General features: G+C 36.4%; 4 protein-coding genes across 4 annotated transcripts; all 4 read right to left on the bottom strand.

Annotated features, from left to right (window-relative positions):
* Nucleotides 1-592: 592 nt before the first annotated feature.
* Nucleotides 593-1,573, bottom strand: LOC148657834 (olfactory receptor 52E8-like). The gene has a single exon (XM_088638282.1). It carries the CDS (start codon nucleotides 1,571-1,573, stop codon nucleotides 593-595), a length of 981 nt encoding a protein of 326 aa, XP_088494408.1.
* Nucleotides 1,574-4,828: 3,255 nt separating this feature from the next.
* LOC148657833 (olfactory receptor 52Z1-like) lies at nucleotides 4,829-5,773 on the bottom strand. Its single transcript, XM_088638281.1, has one exon. It carries the CDS (start codon nucleotides 5,771-5,773, stop codon nucleotides 4,829-4,831), a length of 945 nt encoding a protein of 314 aa, XP_088494407.1.
* A 4,242-nt stretch (nucleotides 5,774-10,015) lies between these two features.
* Nucleotides 10,016-11,405, bottom strand: LOC148657832 (olfactory receptor 52E8-like). The gene has a single exon (XM_088641881.1). The coding sequence runs from the start codon at nucleotides 11,403-11,405 to the stop codon at nucleotides 10,416-10,418; it is 990 nt and encodes a 329-aa protein (XP_088498007.1). The 3' UTR covers nucleotides 10,016-10,415.
* Nucleotides 11,406-15,139: 3,734 nt separating this feature from the next.
* LOC148657831 (olfactory receptor 52E8-like) lies at nucleotides 15,140-17,138 on the bottom strand. Its single transcript, XM_088641880.1, has 2 exons — nucleotides 16,988-17,138; nucleotides 15,140-16,147 (listed from the first exon to the last, which is right to left on the bottom strand). Exon 2 carries the CDS (start codon nucleotides 16,114-16,116, stop codon nucleotides 15,172-15,174), a length of 945 nt encoding a protein of 314 aa, XP_088498006.1. The 5' UTR covers nucleotides 16,117-16,147; nucleotides 16,988-17,138; the 3' UTR covers nucleotides 15,140-15,171.
* Between the last annotated feature and the right edge of the window lie 1,975 nt (nucleotides 17,139-19,113).

Genomic DNA, 19,113 nt, shown 5'->3' with positions numbered 1-19,113 from the left:
GGGTCAGTGGATGGGTTCCCTCCCATATTTAAAACACTGGGATAACATGGGATAAAAAATGCTATATAAATGCAAGTAAATAGTATAATTCCAAAGCCTATTTAGTCAATATCCAGTTAAGGTGGTGCAGTACTGAAAGCTGGAATCTTTGATTGAAACACAACAATGTAAAAAGCACGCATCACTGTCATTGTGGCTGCCCTAGTACTTACCAATCAATAAGCACCTACAGTAACAAAACCTTTACCAGTCAGCCTTATTGCAATTTGAATATCTCCTTTCAGAGATTCAAGGTTTTTTCCAGTGTCTTGGTTTCAAGAACACAATAAGAATATAGTTATTTAGTAGGAGTGAGATGTGCTTTAGTTTTGGATGTAGTGTGTTCCCTCTGTTTATAAAATACTTTAGGATCATTATAAAAGGATGATGTTATATGTAGACAAGGAATAAAAAGAATTATTAAGAAAGTTAACATCAAATGGACACAACACAGGTATGTAAGACAGGCCTAAGGTTTAGTGTTCAAACATTTCTCTAGCACAAACGTAAAAAATCTGAAGGGTGAAAGTTTCCCCACTGTATTTTTGTATTTTTAAGTATTTGAAAGACTCAAGATTTTCTCTTTATTTCTCACAGAAACTGAATTGTTTTTTCTTCTAAATAGAATTTTAATGGTTGCTTTTCTTATCTCTTGTAATTTAACTCCATAGATAATGGGGTTTAAAATAGGAGGGAAAAAAACACAATCTATAGATGCTAAAACTCTCAAAATATAGGGCACATTCGTTAAATCAACACGGTGTTGAAGAACTTCAAAAAATGTGGCGATGCAGTAGTTTGTGAAGCTCAGTAAATGAGGGGTACAGGTCTGTAGAGCTTTAGCACGAGCTTCCTTTGTAGATCTCAGACACACTGCCAGGATTCTGATATAGGAGTAGATGATGACAGTTACCGGAAGACACATAACAATAACCGTCACAAGCAGGCCGAAGGCACTATTAACAGACACATCTGAGCATGCCAGCCTGACAACAGACCAGTTATCACAGTACACTTTTTCTATTATAAACCCACAGAGAGGCAACCGAATTGTTAGAATTAAATGTATAAGTATAATACAAATGGGATACATATATACAAACATTAAAAGCTGAGTCACTTTTAATGGGGTTATAATGCTGTTGTATCTCAATGGAAGACATATAGACACATATCGGTCATACGCCATCAGAGCCAAAACTGAATATTCAAAGGATGCATAAGTGTGCATGAAAAATACCTGAATTAAGCAGCCAATTCTAGATATGGAGGGGGTTTCTGACAAGAGATTTGCTAAACAGTTAGGATAAAATGCTGTGCTTCCATATACCCCATTCAAGGTCAAGTTACAAATAAATATGTACATGGGCTCATGGAGCCTTTTCTCCCTCGCAATTACTGTTATAATAACAGTATTTGAAATGACGATTAAAAGATAGCTGAATAGGGTGGCAGCAAAATACAAATACCTAATACTTCCACTAGCTTCATAACTATTAAAAAGAAACATAGTCACTGGGGTTGAATTATTCATTGTTGATGTATTCTGTAATTTCTTGTGGCACCTGGAAAACAATTTACAAAACATTTGTGTTTATATTGCTTTTTAACTATTCATATTAGCATGTACTATATTTGCAATACAACTGTAAATGAAAGAATATTATACATGCATTATTGTAAAATAATATATATGCTCAATATAATTTTATTTCTACAAAATGTCAAGGTAAATTGTTTTTTGACTATTACATTTAAATACCCACTTTACTTTTAAAGTATTTACAGGATACTTTGTGTTGTTAATATTAAACATATTGATCAATTGATATGCATGTCTTGCAAATTTTAAACAGCACAGTGTAATTGTCAGGATGCAACAAATAGGAGAAAGCAGACTGATAAATCAATTTGTTATATAATGTACAGTATGTCTTAATGTAACAGTTTTTTTCTTGTCTATTACAGTTCACTAGTGAGGCATATTTTTTTATCTCCGTAAAATACGCAATACACGGCACAGCAATTTGAGTGGTTGCAAGATTCTTATTGTTGGTAGCTCAGCCAGTGAAAGAGCTCTCTCAAACTGCACAATGGGCTCTAGGGCCTATATAATCCTGTTTCAAGGTCATGTCACTACCAAAGCGTGACTGAGATTCTTCAAGCTGCAGGACCCAATGAGCAGAGCATTGTCATTGTGCGAAAGGGCAACTTTTAGATGTTAGTGAAACAATGACTTGTGAAACTTTAGTGGGTTAGGAACCCACTGGGATGAAATGACACCAGTGAGACAGGCATCACTCTTCCAAGCATCACCAATTCTTATATCAGGAACTGTGGGGTCAGCAACATGTCAAATACCATATGACTCTGACAAGGAAGCACATTGGAGGAAGTCACGTTTGTCTTCATTCTCTCCATGCATTAAAGGCATTTCAACCTATTTCCAATTTTACTGTGTAGCCTCTCAGGTTAGGAATGATCACCTCAGAATAAGAAGTGGAAGAGCTTGAAAAAAAGGCAAAGTCCTGACTCTAATGTTATTTGGTCATATCATGGTGTTGGAGATCTGCCTGCATGTCTTCATAGCCCTACTGCAGGCATCTGTGTCTCTGAATGAAGCAGTATGTTTTCAGTCTGATCACACTTACTTCTGTATGGCTTTCTGATTAGCAAAACCACAGGTTATTTTAAAATACTGCAATGCAAAGATTGCAGAAAACATTTAATATTCTTTACCACAATGAAGAAGAAAAATAAAAGACAAACTTCCTTGCTTAGATCCAGCTCTGTTATGGTTATGCGGTTTCACTGCCTAAATCATAAGAGTCTTTAACAGAAGAATAGGAAACATGACATCAACTTGCATTACTAATTATCACCCAGTGGAGCTGAATTGAATGGACATTAAAATTCTGACAAATTTGGACATTGATATTCTGAATTTTGCTAATATTTTTCAACATGAAGAATGCAAGATACAGTAATTCCAAATTAAAATATTCCAATTCATTTGGAAAGCCAAAAAATAACTTTAATAAGGAATTAATTATTTGTTATATAAGTAATTATACACATAGACAATAAATTACAATATAGCTGTTTTAACATCTTATATAATTTACCAATAATACCATTACTGATTGCTGTTGTCATACATACCTGAAAATGTCAGTCATGCACAGTGACTCAGAATGGGCCTAAAGAAAATGCTACCTTCTTCTCTGTTTTATACTGTATCTTCATGCTTGGGGAATTAATGTTTTTTTTTCTGCAATTTCTAATTAATCCCATGCGTGAAGATGTTAATTAGAGTTTGATCTTACAATTCTAACGAACCCTATCTGTGGAGATAGGGTTGTGTCTTTGGGACCTGGCATGTCGATGTACATCCCTATCTGACTTGTAACATTAACCAGAAAATTTAGTTTAATACCAGAATTTAGAGAATAGGGTATCAGAACATGGTGATGTAATAGTAAAACTTTAAAACCTTCAGACAAATGACTGACATTAAATCATTTGTACTGTGCAACACAGGAATTAGAACCTGAAATGTGATTAATAATATATTTTTTTGCTGTATTTGCATTTGCACCATACATGTTCATTTACTTCTAAACAGGCAGTCAGTAATCTTAGAAGTGGTAAGTAATATGAGTTACTGTATATGCATAAATGACTTCTCACTTTCAAAGCAAAAAATAAATAAATAACGAAAATAAAATAAAAATTCCAGATTGCATCAGCATTTAAATCAGACACTGTGGAAAACATGAATGAATTTAGATGGGCAAAATTAGACTTAATGAGTCTCATAATTAGTTTAATGTACCTGTATGAAATAATAGTCATTCTCCAGCTTTTAAAATTGTTTCTGTGAGATTCCTTGGTCAGGTAGTGAAGTACGTGGAAAGACTGATCTCTTTTGACACAGGAGCTTTCAAAGCAAGTCAGGGTACAGAACCAATGCCCAAGACCATTAACATTTGTTAGAGCACGGTGAAATAGTAGTGGAAGATATTCAGAGGTGCAAGATGCCTGGACACCACCTGAGCAGCCAGGCAAGGAGGAATCTGGTGAGGGACACCACCATGAGGCCAGCAGCATCTTAGAGTGGTACAGACTGCAGAGGCTGAAATGTGAGTAAAGATCATGGGCCACCAATGTCCCAGTCACTCCACAAAGGAGGCTTGTATGCAAATGAAAGAAGCAACACCCACAATCGCATATGGTGTTTACAACCAGGTACCTAAGGAGAAAAGCAAACATAACTGAAGATATTTGGTGTAAATATAAAGAATCACAACATATCCAAATCCAAACTAGTGCACCACTAGTCAAATCATCCTGGCTATAAAATATGGGGGTGGTAGCATTTTGTTATAATGCTGTTATATAGCTGTGATAAGCTTGTCAAGACTGATGGGAACATGTAGCAAGATATTGACAAATTTTAGGAAAAAACCTGCTTTAATGTAAACCTGGAACAAAAACCTGGAACAAAAATGTATGTAAACCTGGAACAAAAATGTATGTTTAAACGGGAGAATGTTAGCCTAAAATTAAGAAAGAGCACCTCCTTCAGTGGCCAAGTAAAAGTGTTGAATCTTTGGAAAGAATTTGAACTGTTGCTCATAAGTGATTTCCAAGCAAGCCAAAAAAGCTTGAGCAAATTCACAAGTAAATTGGGCATCTATTGCACCAATTAAGTGAGTAAATTTCTACCAAAGATATTCCACAAAATATTAAATTCAACAATCTGAATATGCGTGCAATCTATCTATTTCTATGCTTCCATATAATATGCTTTTATTATATAGAACATTTTCATGGTCCTTTGTCTTATCTCCTGTAATTTAACTCCATAGATGATAGGATTTAAAAGAGGAGGAAGTAGAACTGGATTTATTGACATCATAATACGAACCACATGGGGTATAGTACTAAGTTCAAACCGATGTTGAAGAACTTCAAAAAACGTGGCAATGCTGTAGTTTGTGAAGCTCAACAAATGAGGGGTACAGGTCTGTAGAGCTTTAGCACGAGCTTCCTTTGTAGATCTCAGACACACTGCCAGGATTCTGACATAAGAGTAGAAGATCACAGCGACTGGAACACCCATCAGAAGTCCCGTGACCAGGAGACCAAAAATATTATTAACAGACACATCTGAACATGCCAGCCTGACAACTGACCAGTTATCACAGTACACTTTTTCTATTATAAACCCACAGAGAGGCAACCGAACCGTTAGAACAAGATGTATCAACATAATAAAAATGGGGTACATATATACAAACACTATAAGCTGAGTCACTACTGATGGGGTCATAATGCAATTATACCTCAATGGATGACATATAGACACATATCGATCATACGCCATCAGGGCCAAAATCGAATATTCAAATGATCCATATGTATGTGTGCAAAATATCTGAGTCAAGCAGCCAGTTCTAGATATGGAGGGGGTTTCTGACAAGAGGTTAGCCAAGATATTGGGATAAAATGCTGTGCTACCATACACCCCATTCAGGGACAAGTTACAAATAAATATATACATGGGTTCATGGAGTTTTCTTTCTCTAGCAATTGTTGTTATGAGAACTGTATTTACAAAGACAATCAAAATATAAGTCAACAAGGTTAACGTGAAATACAAATACTTAATATTGCCTTTGGCTTCATAAGCGGTGAAAAGGAATACTGTCACAGGGGTTAAATTCTGCATGGTGTCTTCTTGATTTTCTGAAAGCACATTGGAAACAAATTATTAAATATTTATGAGTTGTTTTATTATTATTTTTATAAGCAATTATCTTTAAAAAACCTCAAACACAGTATCTTAAAAGATTCCAATACCTTCACTGTAGAGTTTTTATTTCATATGAGAATTCCTTCACTAAAACTATTTCTTTCTTCCATTTAAAAGCATGCTTTCTGAAAAACAAACCACAAATGTAGTGTAGTTATGAGTGTTTACATTTTAAATCATTTTTAAGCAAAGAGCATACTTTGATAAGCATTGTATACTGTATTGTATTTCACAAAACAAAGTCAAGTGTTATTATCTCTCAGAAACAAGGTAGTGAAAGGAGAGGGGTAAATATATTTCAGATGCTAGTTGTCAAGTCACAGTTTTAATATGCATGTATTAGCCAGCAGCCATATCACCCTGCAACTCACAACTGGCAACCCACTGAAGCTAAGCAGGTGTGAGCCTGGTCAGTACCTGGATGGGAGACCTCCTGGGAAAAACTAAGGTTGCTGCTGGAAGAGGTGTTAGTGGGGCCAGCAGGGGGTGCTCACCCTGTGGTCCATGTGGGTCCTAATGCCCCAGTATAGTGATGGGGACACTATACTGTAAACAGGTGCCGTCCTTCGGATGAGACGTAAAACCGAGGTCCTGACTCTCTGTGGTCATTAAAAATCCCAGGGCGCTTCTCGAAAAGAGTAGGGGTGTAACCCCGGTGTCCTGGCCAAATTTCCAATTGGCCCTTACCAATCATGGCCTCCTAATACTCCCCCTCTATGAATTGGCTACATTACTCTCTGCTCTCCTCCCCACTGATAGCTGATGTGTGGTGAGCGTTCTGGCGCACTATGGCTGCCGTCGCATCATCCAGGTGGATGCTACACATTGGTGGTGGTGGAGGGGAGTCCCCATTACCTGTAAAGCGCTTTGAGTGGAGTGTCCAGAAAAGCGCTATATAAGTGTAAGCAATAATAATAATAATAATAATGTAGACACTTGTTTCTTATAGCTAGAGTGTGAGGCATACAATAATGCTACTCTTTTATTTACTAATAAGAGTTATTTTTGTAACACACAACAAATACTCATTTTAACCTGTTTGAATCACTTAGAATGTTGATATGGTTTATACAGTAGACTGGTTTCCTTTGTTATGGTATGTTGTGGCACAGGACTCAGATTACAGAAGCATCAGTGAGAGCTGCATCACTACTCCATTTAGTGCTGCTCTCCCCTCAGGCATTGTTGGAACAGCTACTGTACTTATCAAATAACTCAGAGCTCTAACAGGGAGGCATATTGGAGGAGCATGTGTTGAGTCCTCATTCTCTCCATGCAGTACAGCAGTTGTAGCCTTAAGCCATTTCTTGCAACAGCTAGGGCTTCCTATGTGGAGGGCTTGGAATTTGATTAAGCTAGTTATTCATTATTTACTGGGAAAAACACTCTCTTCAATGATCATCTCTGAGAAGCAAGCCAAAGGAGCAGACAAAGACAAAGTTGTGAGAGAGGACTTCTCAGTGTTGTTATGCAGGTAATCGTGTTATGGTGATGAAGTTCCTTCTGTCGGAGTGCTTTCACAGCCCTGTTCTGAGTACAGGCAGCTACAGTACAGTATGTCTCTAAATCAGTCTTGTACATTTTCAGTGTTTATCACAGCTGATAATTCTAATTAGCAACATAATTTTAATGTAATCATTTAATTTAAATGATTGAAGTTAAAACATTCGAAAACATGTAAATATTTCATATGTTCTAATATATTTTAGAACTGTGACAATAAACATTTTCTTAGTTTAGGACATGTTCTCCTGGTTATGAGAATTTTCTGCAGCTTTAATGAAAAAGAGAAATATACAAAATATGATATGAAGATGGGATACTAACTAATTCTGTAACAAAATCCCCAGTGATGCCCTAGAGATGTACTGAACAGAAATGTAAAACCCCTGTATTACTCTTGTAGTCCTCTTAATATTTTGTAACACGAAGCCTGCTGAAATAATATAAATTACTGCAATGTTTTATATTGTGCTTTCTTTCAAACGCCAGATTTAGGATTGGCTATCTTAAACAACATTTTCAAGGATTACATTTCACTTTAAGTTTTTTGATGAAAACTATAATAATGATAATCATAAGCTATCTATTACCATATTAAATTATTTAATAACTATTTCATATTCAACACTATTCGAGAACTGTTGTCATACATACCTCAGAACTCTCTTTGTCCGTGGCTCAGGGAGGGTCTGTAGTAATGGAGAATACGCTGACTTCTGTGCTTTATGCTGTATCCTTGCCCTTAGGGAACTGATGGGTTTGTTCTAGTCTAATGATTCCCATGTGTGAAGATGTTAATTTGAGTTTATTCCAGCCATTTCAGGTGCAGGCATTCAAAATTAAAAAAAAATGTAGCAATTGCAAGTGGGCTTTGTCTTTGGACTGTTATATTAATATATATAATATATTGATAGTGAACATGCTCTAGAATTTACAGGATAGTATACTAAACTATTGTGATTCTATGGTAAAGTGTGCACAGCACAGTAAATGTACCTTAAAACCTTGATCTTTGTGGAGACACATCATGGTAATTGTATTAGATCATCTTTTTTATATTCTCAATGTTATACTATTGGTGGTATTTCTGCACACTTGCCTTTTAATTCTATTCAAATATCACTTCTAATGGCTAATTCATGCAATAGGGTTTATACTGAGAAAAGCACTGTTAGTCTGCCTGCAGCTGAGCTGAGAAGTCCACTTGGGGAAGAAAAAAGAGAGGAAACAGTTGCTGATTGTATTGAAAGACATGCATATCATTGTATTTCATTGTGTTTCTAAAATATTTAATATATATTTTAGATATATATTATATATAATATAAACATATATAAATATATGGGCCTGCCGATTAAGACAATGCTGAGAGGATCACCCTTGTCTCCATGAGGAATGAGTTAGGGGTGCTGAGCAGACAAGATCTTCTCTTGTATCGACAGGATAAAAATGGACAAGTAATAATAGGTTTATTCCAGGCTGAAAAGAGAAGAAAGAAAACACTACGTTTCAGCCGTGGAGCCTTGTTCAGGTGTGTGGCTTCAGGTTTCAGGAATATGTTGAAAACTTATATAAGCATGAAGTATGTAAAAATGACATTCAAATAAACAAAACCTCTCAGTTTCATTCCGTGAAAAGCTTTTTATTGAAGGTAAATGTCATGTAAAATGTAATTTTAGCTCCTCTCATATAATAGCAGAAATACATTTGCTTATTACTCTCCAGTACCTGTTAGAAAGACTAGGTTGTGATTGGACCTGGCTGCCTCTAACCCAAGGGAGTATAGAAGAGACAGGGATTACCTCTGGATAGTATAGTAGATCATCATTCCAGATCTTCAATGATGCCTGACACTATACGTGGTAAAATACAGTCTACCACAGGAGTTCCAAATTTAGCTCATGCGGTGTGCTTTAGCAGGTATTTTAGATATCTTATTAGACCTTATTAATATTTATTCAAGACTATGCTGTAGTTGGAAAGTTATCTACTAAGAAACCTTTTTCCAGTTTTCCAGTGTTGGGCACAGCTAATATAAAATTCTTAGATATGTTTTTATAAATTAAAAGGTGTATTAACTCATATACAATACATGTAGTTATAAATTGGCTCCTTAGATTAAATATATCTGCAAAAAAGAAAACTAAGATTTGGCATACCTGAGTAATCAGTTTACAGTTTGAAAGACACACCTGCTGTATGCATATATAATAGAACAAGTAATAGGTTTATTCCATGCTGAATAAATATTTTCAGCATGGGATAAACCTACTACTTGTTTCTTTGCAGCCTACACATGCTGACGCAGCTACCCACTTGAAGTACTTCAACCTACATATATAGTAGTACTTGAAAGAAAAGATGAATGCTTTATGATTCTGTGGTCGAAACTGTCCAGAGCAGTGTGTTTGCAAGCGACACATCAGGAGCATGAATGTATTAGCAAGTCCAAGGAGTAATTTGTAGGAATCAATTTATAGATTACATTTGTGTAATGATCCTTTCAGAAGGGTAAACCTGGCCATTGGAAAGCCATTAACAGTATGAAGCAGCATTACCACTGACTCCAGTAAGTATCACTTTCTAGCCTGATCTCAGGCTTGATCATTACTGGAATGTGAAATTTCTAAGCAACCAGAATGCTGTTGTAAGGTGCTTGCCCCTCTGCTCCAGAATTTCTAAGACAATGCCCCAGTATGATGACTGTGCTATATGAAACACCACGCTTTGGATGAGGTCTGCCTGGTCATTGAATGGGTCATGGTACTATCTATAAGAGCAGGGATGGTAAATTTAGTTATTTTGCTTATTGCTGCTCTGGGTTTGCACAATCTGGACTCCCTGAAATTCCCCTTAGATTCAACTGGCTAAGACGTTTCTCTGTGCTTGTCCATCTGGTCTACTGGTTTATAATGGCTGCAACACACCACAAGAATTAAACATATTTTCTAGCCAAAAGTGTACTATTCAGAGTGTGCAAAAATGTACACTAGACACATATTTTCCCACCTCCCTGCCTGCATCTGATGACTGAATTACTTTTTGTGAATTATTATCACTTCATATGTGAAATACACATGACCTTCTGTTTGATTCCCACTGGTGGCTCAACATGATTTCCTTTTCTTCCAAAGAACATTTTCATGGTCCTCCTTCTTATCTCTTGCAATTTCACTCCATAGATGATAGGATTTAAAACAGGAGGAAGCAAAACACAATCTATAGATGCTAAAATTCGTAAAATATGAGGCACATTTGTTAAATCAACACGATGCTGAATAACTTCAAAAAATGCAGCAATGCTGTAGTTTGTGAAGCTCAGTAAATGAGGGGTACAGGTCTGTAGAGCTTTAGCACGAGCTTCCTTTGAAGATTTCAAACACACTGCCAAGATTCTGACATAAGAGTACAAAACAACAAGAAACGGTACACATATAAGAAGACTTATGACAATCAAACCGAAGGCACTATTAATAGACACATCTGAACATGATAACCTGACAACTGACCAGTTATCACAATAGACTTTTTCTATTATAAACCCACAGAGAGGCAACCGAATAGTTAGAATTAGATGTATAAGCATAATAAGAATGGGGTACATATATACAAACACTAAAAGCTGAATTATCTTTGACGGGGTCATAATGCTGTTGTACATAAGTGGATGACATATGGACAAATATCGGTCATACGCCATCAGGGCCAAAACCGAATATTCGAAGGATGCATATGTGTGCATGAAAAATACCTGCGTCAAACAGCCAGCTCTAGATATGGAGGGTGTTTCTGACAAGAGGTTAGTTAAGATATTAGGATAAAATGCTGTGCTGCCATACAGCCCATTCAGGGACAAGTTACAAATGAATATATACATGGGTTCATGGAGTTTTCTTTCTCTTATAATTACTGATATAAGAACAATATTTAAAAAAAATATCAGAAGATAACCCAACAGTGTGGCAGTGAAATACAAATACCTAAAATTTCCTATGCCTTCATAAGTAGTAAAAATAAACATTGTCACTAGGGTTGAATTCTGCATTGTAAGTATCCCTTTTTTAATGTGCCAAGAAAATCAAGTACATGAATTATTAGTTATAATTAAATATACAGCTCAAATACCTAGTCACTTAATAAAGTAACTTTTACACAGAAAGTTTTTAGTTGTTAAAGTTTTACGTATTGCCTAGATTGATATGTATGCCTTGAGTATTTTATTTGATCAAATACATTAGATTTGTTTACGGTCTGAAGCAATCAGGGGAAAGGAGAATGATAATTACATTTGTAATATTTGCCCTCAAGCCACAGTTTTCATCTACTGTAGGGTTACGTCTTTAGCACAGTTCTCTATTCAGGCAGGATAGACTAGTATTTATCTGTTAAGAGTAAATTATGCAATAGGCAGCACATACTAATTGTAGCTCCTCTGCACTACTGGCAGTTTCTTATGCTAGGCCTCAGAGCTGATCACACAAAACTCTCAGGTTCAATCAGTGAAAGCGTTCTTTCAGAATACTTGATGAGCCCTAGTGCTCAGACATAATGGGTTCAGGGTGATGTCGCTGGCCACAGCTGACTGAGCTCCTCAGGCTGCAAGAAACAACTGGCCTCTCTCGCCGGCGCTCCGTGAGCACCAGCTGGTCATGGAATTGTCAGCTCTGGCAGAAACAATAACTCTTGCAGCTCCCCAGGTGCTTATAGGTTGGAGGAGACATCAGTGAGATGTGCCTCTCCTCTCCAGGCACCATTAAACCTGCAAGAAAATAACAGAGACTACTGTATGTATAAAATACCACATGGCTGTATCAGCGAGGTATATTGGAAGAGCATGTGTGTTGGTCCTCATTGTCTCCATGCAGTACAGCAGTTGTAGCCGTAAGCCATTTCTCACAATGTCTGGGATGTATTAGAATTTAATACACTGATCATAAGCATTTGAAACAAGGATGTTCGGATAGGAAATTGCCATGAAAACTTTTTCTTGAAAACTTCTGACAAATAAAAACTCTATTAGTAGAAGCGCTAAGTTGCATTTGTTATGAATAATAAAATTGTCATCATCTAAGAGAACAAAGAATGATGAATGATGACGGATCTGAGAGTGAACTCCTCAGATTTAATAGGTGATGAAGTCATGGTCGTGGAGCTCTGTCTTCATTCCTCTGTATCCCTGTGTGTCAATCACAGCAGTTATAATGTTGCTTTCTGGTTTGCAAAACCACAGATCATTTCAATATATTTTACTTAAAAGGGTATAGACAAAATATGCAGACATCGTTTGATATGTATTAGCTTAAATAAACTAAATTTAACTTACTGATTTTAATACACCTTAAAGAAAATAAACATCTTTTATGATTTAGGCATTCTCTGTTCTGGACATTAGGTCTTCCTGCCTAAAACAATAAGAGCCTTTAACAGGGGGATATAAAATATATTAGTAAAGTACATTACTATTTAGTTCTGTGGGATTTTCCAAAGTAATGCTGTGGAGCTCTATTGAACAGAGAATTAGAGCTCATTTTATTATCCTCCTAAACACTTAACACCATGAAGTACATTGGATAAAAATGTAAATACTGTATGTGAATACCTGTTGTGTTCCATGTCAAGCTTTGTTTAAACTGTACTGTATATAGCACATACAATATATCTTAAAGAGTTATAGATAGATTTTCAAACATCACATTAAAAATATGTAATGATAATTATACACTGTGCATTATTATACTAATGTAGTATCTCTACAGATCTATAGTTTGTTTTCAGCATCACTCCTGATTGCAAATGTCTTACATACCTGAAAAGTCCTGTCATGAATAGTGCCGCCAATACCACCTTCTTCTGTGATTTACTGTTGGAAAAATTGTTCCCAGCTTCCCATTAAAAGACAGTCAGGAGTCTGTCTCAGAAGTTAAAAGAAGTTTTTATTTCATGCGCATAGGAGCGAAACACACAGATATGCTCAGTGTATTTTAATACTGTATCCTCTTGCTTGGGGAATTTATTAGTTTGCTCTATTCTAGTGATTCCCAGGCGTGAAGATGTTAATTGGAGCTAAATTTAACAATTTCAGGTACAGACATTTGAAACAAACAAAACAAAAAATGTTACAGTAAAGCTGGGACTGTCCCTTTGGGGCCTAAGGCCGGATCAATTGACAGATCTCCAACTGCTTTGCAACACTAAGTGACACAGGAACACCATGGTATGGTAAACACTATATCAGAATTTAAAGTGTCATTGATATACAGATTCTTTTGTTGAGTGCACATAGTAGTGAATACATTAGGACCACAGTAAAATCTTTATTAATGTGAAAAATAGTATGGTACTTTAGTTAAATTATATTCTCTCAGGCAGAACTGACTCATACAGTACCTGCACTTATTGGATAGTTTTTCCCTTTACACCTCATGTTTTATCCTATAAATGTACTGTAGTTTATACGTGTCTGTGGGACATCCCAGACCATCCCAGAATAAATTATACAAATGAGTCAACATAATGACGAAGCAAGATTCAGTCATATTGAAAGACATGGAAAACTTTGTATTTTCCTATTTTTTTAAGTAAAAAAGTTAAGAGTATATACTGTACAAAACAACATTTATTAAATCCCATCTGTCACATGTTTTTTTTCAAAGTTTATGAGTTTACACCAGTCAGTTAATTCCTGTCCTAGACGTAACCTAGAAGTTTCTTTTTGCTGCTTGTTTAAACCCCAGTTAACCTCATTCTAAGGGATCCGAATCTTACTTAGTCTCTGACACAAGAAACGGCAGACACAAATGGAATTGATGTTTTGTACAGTTTCACATGGTCAGAGGAAACAGCAGTTAACCCAGACTATAAGGAGGTTCGGGAGTGTTGTAAAAGGGGTGTTTGGTGTTTCATTTCTGGGTGGAAATGGGAAATGTGCAAAAAGGGACCTCCAGAGTGCTTTGTGAACAGCTGTACTGTATATGCAAATAATTACATGCAAATAAATAACATTTGATCCAAGAAATTAAAACACAAGTTATTAATTAGCTGAACACAAATAACTTTAATTTAAATGTTAACTTTTTTATCATTAGTGTTTTAGTAGTAACAGATACCATACCCCATCTTATTAATGTAATTGACAGATCATAAAGCTTCTGTTTGTCTTATCCAGTAAATGATCTAGCTTAGACCACAGACTGAACCTCATCAGCCAGACATTTAAGCTGGATCATGCGGCAGTGAGACAGGGTTTCTTCAAGTGGCAATGCTCAATTGGCACAGTCCTTCCAGAGCACTTACAATAAGAAGCAGTGGAGGACATCAATTTAAAATTTTGCATTTCACACAATATTTTTATTTTGTATAAATGTTTTGGATTTTACTCATTTTAATGTGGGACAGTGATATCTGCTTGTGTGAGATAGGTATTAAAATATATAAAATATTGGTTTGCAATAATACATTTATGTACAGTATATTCAAGTTTTTATTTCAACATTTTCAAAAACACCCCCTGGATTTTTTTTTTATATATGATAAAAATATACAGTAAGGTGACATACAGTAGTGTCAGCTTCAAAGGAACATTTATATATTGTAGAACTAGAACACATTACTAGTAAAAATGTCCAAGATTAATCCTCTGTGAAGGCAACATATTTTAATAATATGTTATTATTTAAATATATAATATTTTAATTTGACTGATCTAAAATTTGTTTAGATCAGTCGGATTGAAGTGTACTCCTGACTGTACCTGGGTATAAGAGCCAGGACATAAATTTGTGGAGATGCACAAAAAGATTTTTGTCTTATATTTACACTTCAACACAATTTGGTTTTGTACTAAAGAATGTTCTTCTGATCCTTTTCCTGATTTCCTGCATTTTAACACCATAGATGATGGGATTTAAAAGAGGAGGCAACAAAATAAAATCTACTGACATGATAATTCGTGAAATAGGAGATGTATTACTTAGGTCAAAACGATGTTGGACAACTTCAAAAAAAGCGGCAATGTTGTAGTTCACAAAAGTCAGTAAATGAGGGGTGCAGGTTTCTAAAGCTTTAGATCGAGCTTCCTTTGAAGTTTTCAGGCACACTGCCAGGATCCTGATGTAAGAGTACAAAACGACAAATATTGGTGCAATCATGACAACTGCTATAAAACATAGGCCAAAGACATTATTAACAGAGGCATCTACACATGAAAGTCTGACAACTGACCAGTTGTCACAAAACACCTTAGTAATGATAAATCCACATAATGGCAATCGAATGGTTAAAGAAATGTGTATACAAAAAAAACAGATAGGATAAATAAACACGAAAACCAAAAACTGAACCATCTTTGATGGGGTCATAATACTGTTATATATCAATGGGTGACATATGGATAAATATCTGTCATATGCCATCAGAGCCAAAATTGAATATTCAAAGCATCCATATGTGTGAAGGCAAAATATTTGAATGAAACAGCCAGTTCTGGATATAGCTGGTGTTTCTGACAGGAGATTTGCCATACAGCTAGGATAAAATGCACAGCTACCATATAGTCCATTCAGAGCCAAGCAACAAATAAAAATGTACATGGGTTCATGGAGTTTGTGGTCACTTGCGATGACTGCTATGATGACTAAATTTGCAAATAGTATGAAAAGAAAGCCTAACAAAGTAGATGTAAAATACAAATATCTCATATTGCTATTGTCGCCATATGCAGTAAGAAAGAACATTGTCATGTTGGTTGAGTTTTGCATCTTAATTTTCTTCTACTTGTTTTGAAGGCACCTAGAAAAAAATACATACAGTGTATTAAAATAAATACATGTATTAAATAAATCTGACCGTAACATATTTTGCTTTTTCATTTGAGCTACATCTCTTGCAGTGAGGTGCAGTAAGCCATGTTCTTTGACTGTGTTGTGAGTTGTGTTTTAACATCTTATTAAATTGCACCTCTAATTTTTAACTAAATTTTGTACTGTGCTGAAAAGAAACAAGCTAATTTCACTTTAATGTGCTTGTAAAGCACTTTATTTGGTTTTGACTATAATACTATGAAAACCCTTTTTGACTCCTTCCATGGAGTTAAATTCATGCCTTTAATCTGTCGTGCCGTACTTTGCTCATTTCATCCTCCCCATTCCTGTTATCCAAATACCAAACAGAAAAATCAACATCTGAATGTTAATTATTACATCTGTGTGACATACTCTCTGTTCTGTCTTCTCTTTTGAGTTTTTAAACTAGTACAGTACACATCCTTTTTAAAGCTTACTTTTATCAAGCTTGCTTACTTGCTTACTTTTATCATAAAATCTGCTTTTGTGGTATGGGACATGCATCACTAAGTTAAATTAATTGTATTATTGTGGATTGCAATATTTTGTATTTTGGTAAATTAAATCAATAATATCTGTCATATTAATTCCAAGGTCTTAGAATATAAATTTATGAAATTCTGCACTAAATACAAATTTTATTATATATAAAAGCTGTATTACAGAAAAATATTCTGTAATATACAAGAACACGTTTAGCTGTAGCAGATTATACTGAATAGTCTAAAAATTTAACACACACATAATGTCAGTTTTCAATAAGACTGGATTTGCAACTGTCACATACCTTTTAAAATCTTCGTTTGTTCTGCTACGACCATAACTATGACCTTTTCTTCTCTGCTTTATATTGTTTCCCCCCTGTTTGGGGAATATTACATCATGTGCTGCTCTCAAACGTCCTGCGGGAAATCAAAATAATTGGTGTTTAATCATAGATCATTATCCCCAGGTTGTCAATTCAATCTAAACAAGAAAAATGAGGCAAAAGTAAACTGGACACAGGTGACGCCACAGGAATCATTCATGAGCTTTTGTGAGTTGAATAACAGGCAAGGTTATTTACACTTCTCTATTTACTCATTCAAAGTCACTTTTTCACTATGTGACTCTCAACAGGACAGTACTATAACACCCCTGCAGATGGACTAAAGGTTAAGATTCAGTGTTACATGTCAGTGAAGCCCAACAATATGGGAGCCTGAACAGAAGTCATCTGAGTGCATGCTGAGCTATAACGCCCAGCTGTCACACATTTTAGCCTGGAGTAAACTGTAATTGGGATTCCAAAGGCAGCAGTGCACAATTGGCAGAGATAGGGACTGGATTAGTCAGACAAGTCACTTGATGGAAGGGTACATTATTACCATAAGAGTGGTTCCATGAAAATAAATATAATCATTAACTCTTGTTAAATCCCATGTACTTATCATGTGCTGAGCACCTATACTATACTATAACTATCCAGTAAGACCTTGCTACATCACCCAGCCCCACTCTCTTCTTCTCACAAGGCTGTTGGTATTGGACAATAAACACACAGAAGAGTGGGAATGACATAGTTTCACTAGCCTTAAAAAGAAATGGTCACACCAGTCAGCAAAAAGAAAACCACTGGCCCACACAGTGAAGGTGGAGGGTCCTGACTAACAGAGGCCAGGTAGGTGAGGGTGGGAACCCAAGACCACAGACCAGGGACAGCCACACACGTACACATGCATAACACATACTGTACAGTACATAAACCCCTGTCCTTCCCCCCAAGAGTTACCAATGTCCTTGATAGTTCCCATCTATCCCAGGAAGCTCACCTGGGGCGGACATTGTCACGTTCATAAACCCCTCCTCTTAAGGATGCTCCAGCCCTTCCTTGTTTTTTACTAATCTCCCGAACCTGCTCCCTGTTCCAGCCCCCTTTTCAGTTCACCTTAAAAGCCAGACGCTCACTCTGTTCCTGTCTCTGCTTTGGTTTCCGTACCAGGTGAGTCCGGGACCTGGAAGCGCCTGGTCCCGTCAAGTTTTTAGTTCCAGTTCCCGTGCCGGTCCCGACCCGGTTCCTGTTTTGAATCCGTTTGTCTTGGTTGGACCACCTGGCTTTGGACTTTTGCCTCGTCTCAGATTTCCCCTTGGACTTACTTCTGGACTGTTTGCCTCGGCCACACCTCCCCCGAACACCAGCACACCATGGACACACCCCCTGTTTTCGTTCCTGACTCCCGCATGCTTTCTTCCCCGTGTTTTCCTCACTCTACCCTGGACTGTGCTAAAAGAATGCTTTCGTTACAGACATCACCCCATCGCTGCCTGTGCCACCAGGCCTGCCTGGAATAATTGTGACAAATATTTAGGATCCTTATTAAGGAATAAAAAATCAGGGCCTGTAAGGAAACATACTGTAAATGAACAATCTCTCCGATGTTATCAAAACCTTTAAAGGCTTCTTTACATTTGCATTACTATATAAATACCAGCAGAGACTGATTTGGAAAGCAGATGTTAATCTGTCAGTCAGACCGACAGCTCCTTGCAGCAGGGGGTTATATAAATACTTTACTACAGTATTATTTTACTGTTAGTAACACTTTACTGTTAGTGACAATTTAATGGAGCAACTTGGGTAAGAAACTTTGCTCAAGGGTATAACTGCAGTGTCCCACCTGGCCTTCAATATCACAAACCTATAGTCAAGAGGCTAGAACCAGCAACAGCCTTAGACGTAAAGACAGGATTTTGATTTTGGAGTTTCAGACAATTTAATTTGATGTCTGTACAACTACCATCCAATCACAAGCACCACTACCACTCTGTGTGCTTATGTTTTGTTTAACTCCAAAACTACAGGACATGGAGTAGAAGACTAGATAAACGCCCATGCATCTTTATGCAATTCAAACCCAATGGGCACAAAATGAT

The sequence above is a fragment of the Lepisosteus platostomus genome, chromosome 7 (assembly GCF_059453375.1).
Source record: "Lepisosteus platostomus isolate fLepPlt1 chromosome 7, fLepPlt1.hap1, whole genome shotgun sequence".
Taxonomy (NCBI): domain Eukaryota; kingdom Metazoa; phylum Chordata; class Actinopteri; order Semionotiformes; family Lepisosteidae; genus Lepisosteus; species Lepisosteus platostomus.
The sequence above is the reverse complement of the archived record's forward strand: the minus strand, read 5'-3'. Positions and strand labels throughout refer to the sequence as shown.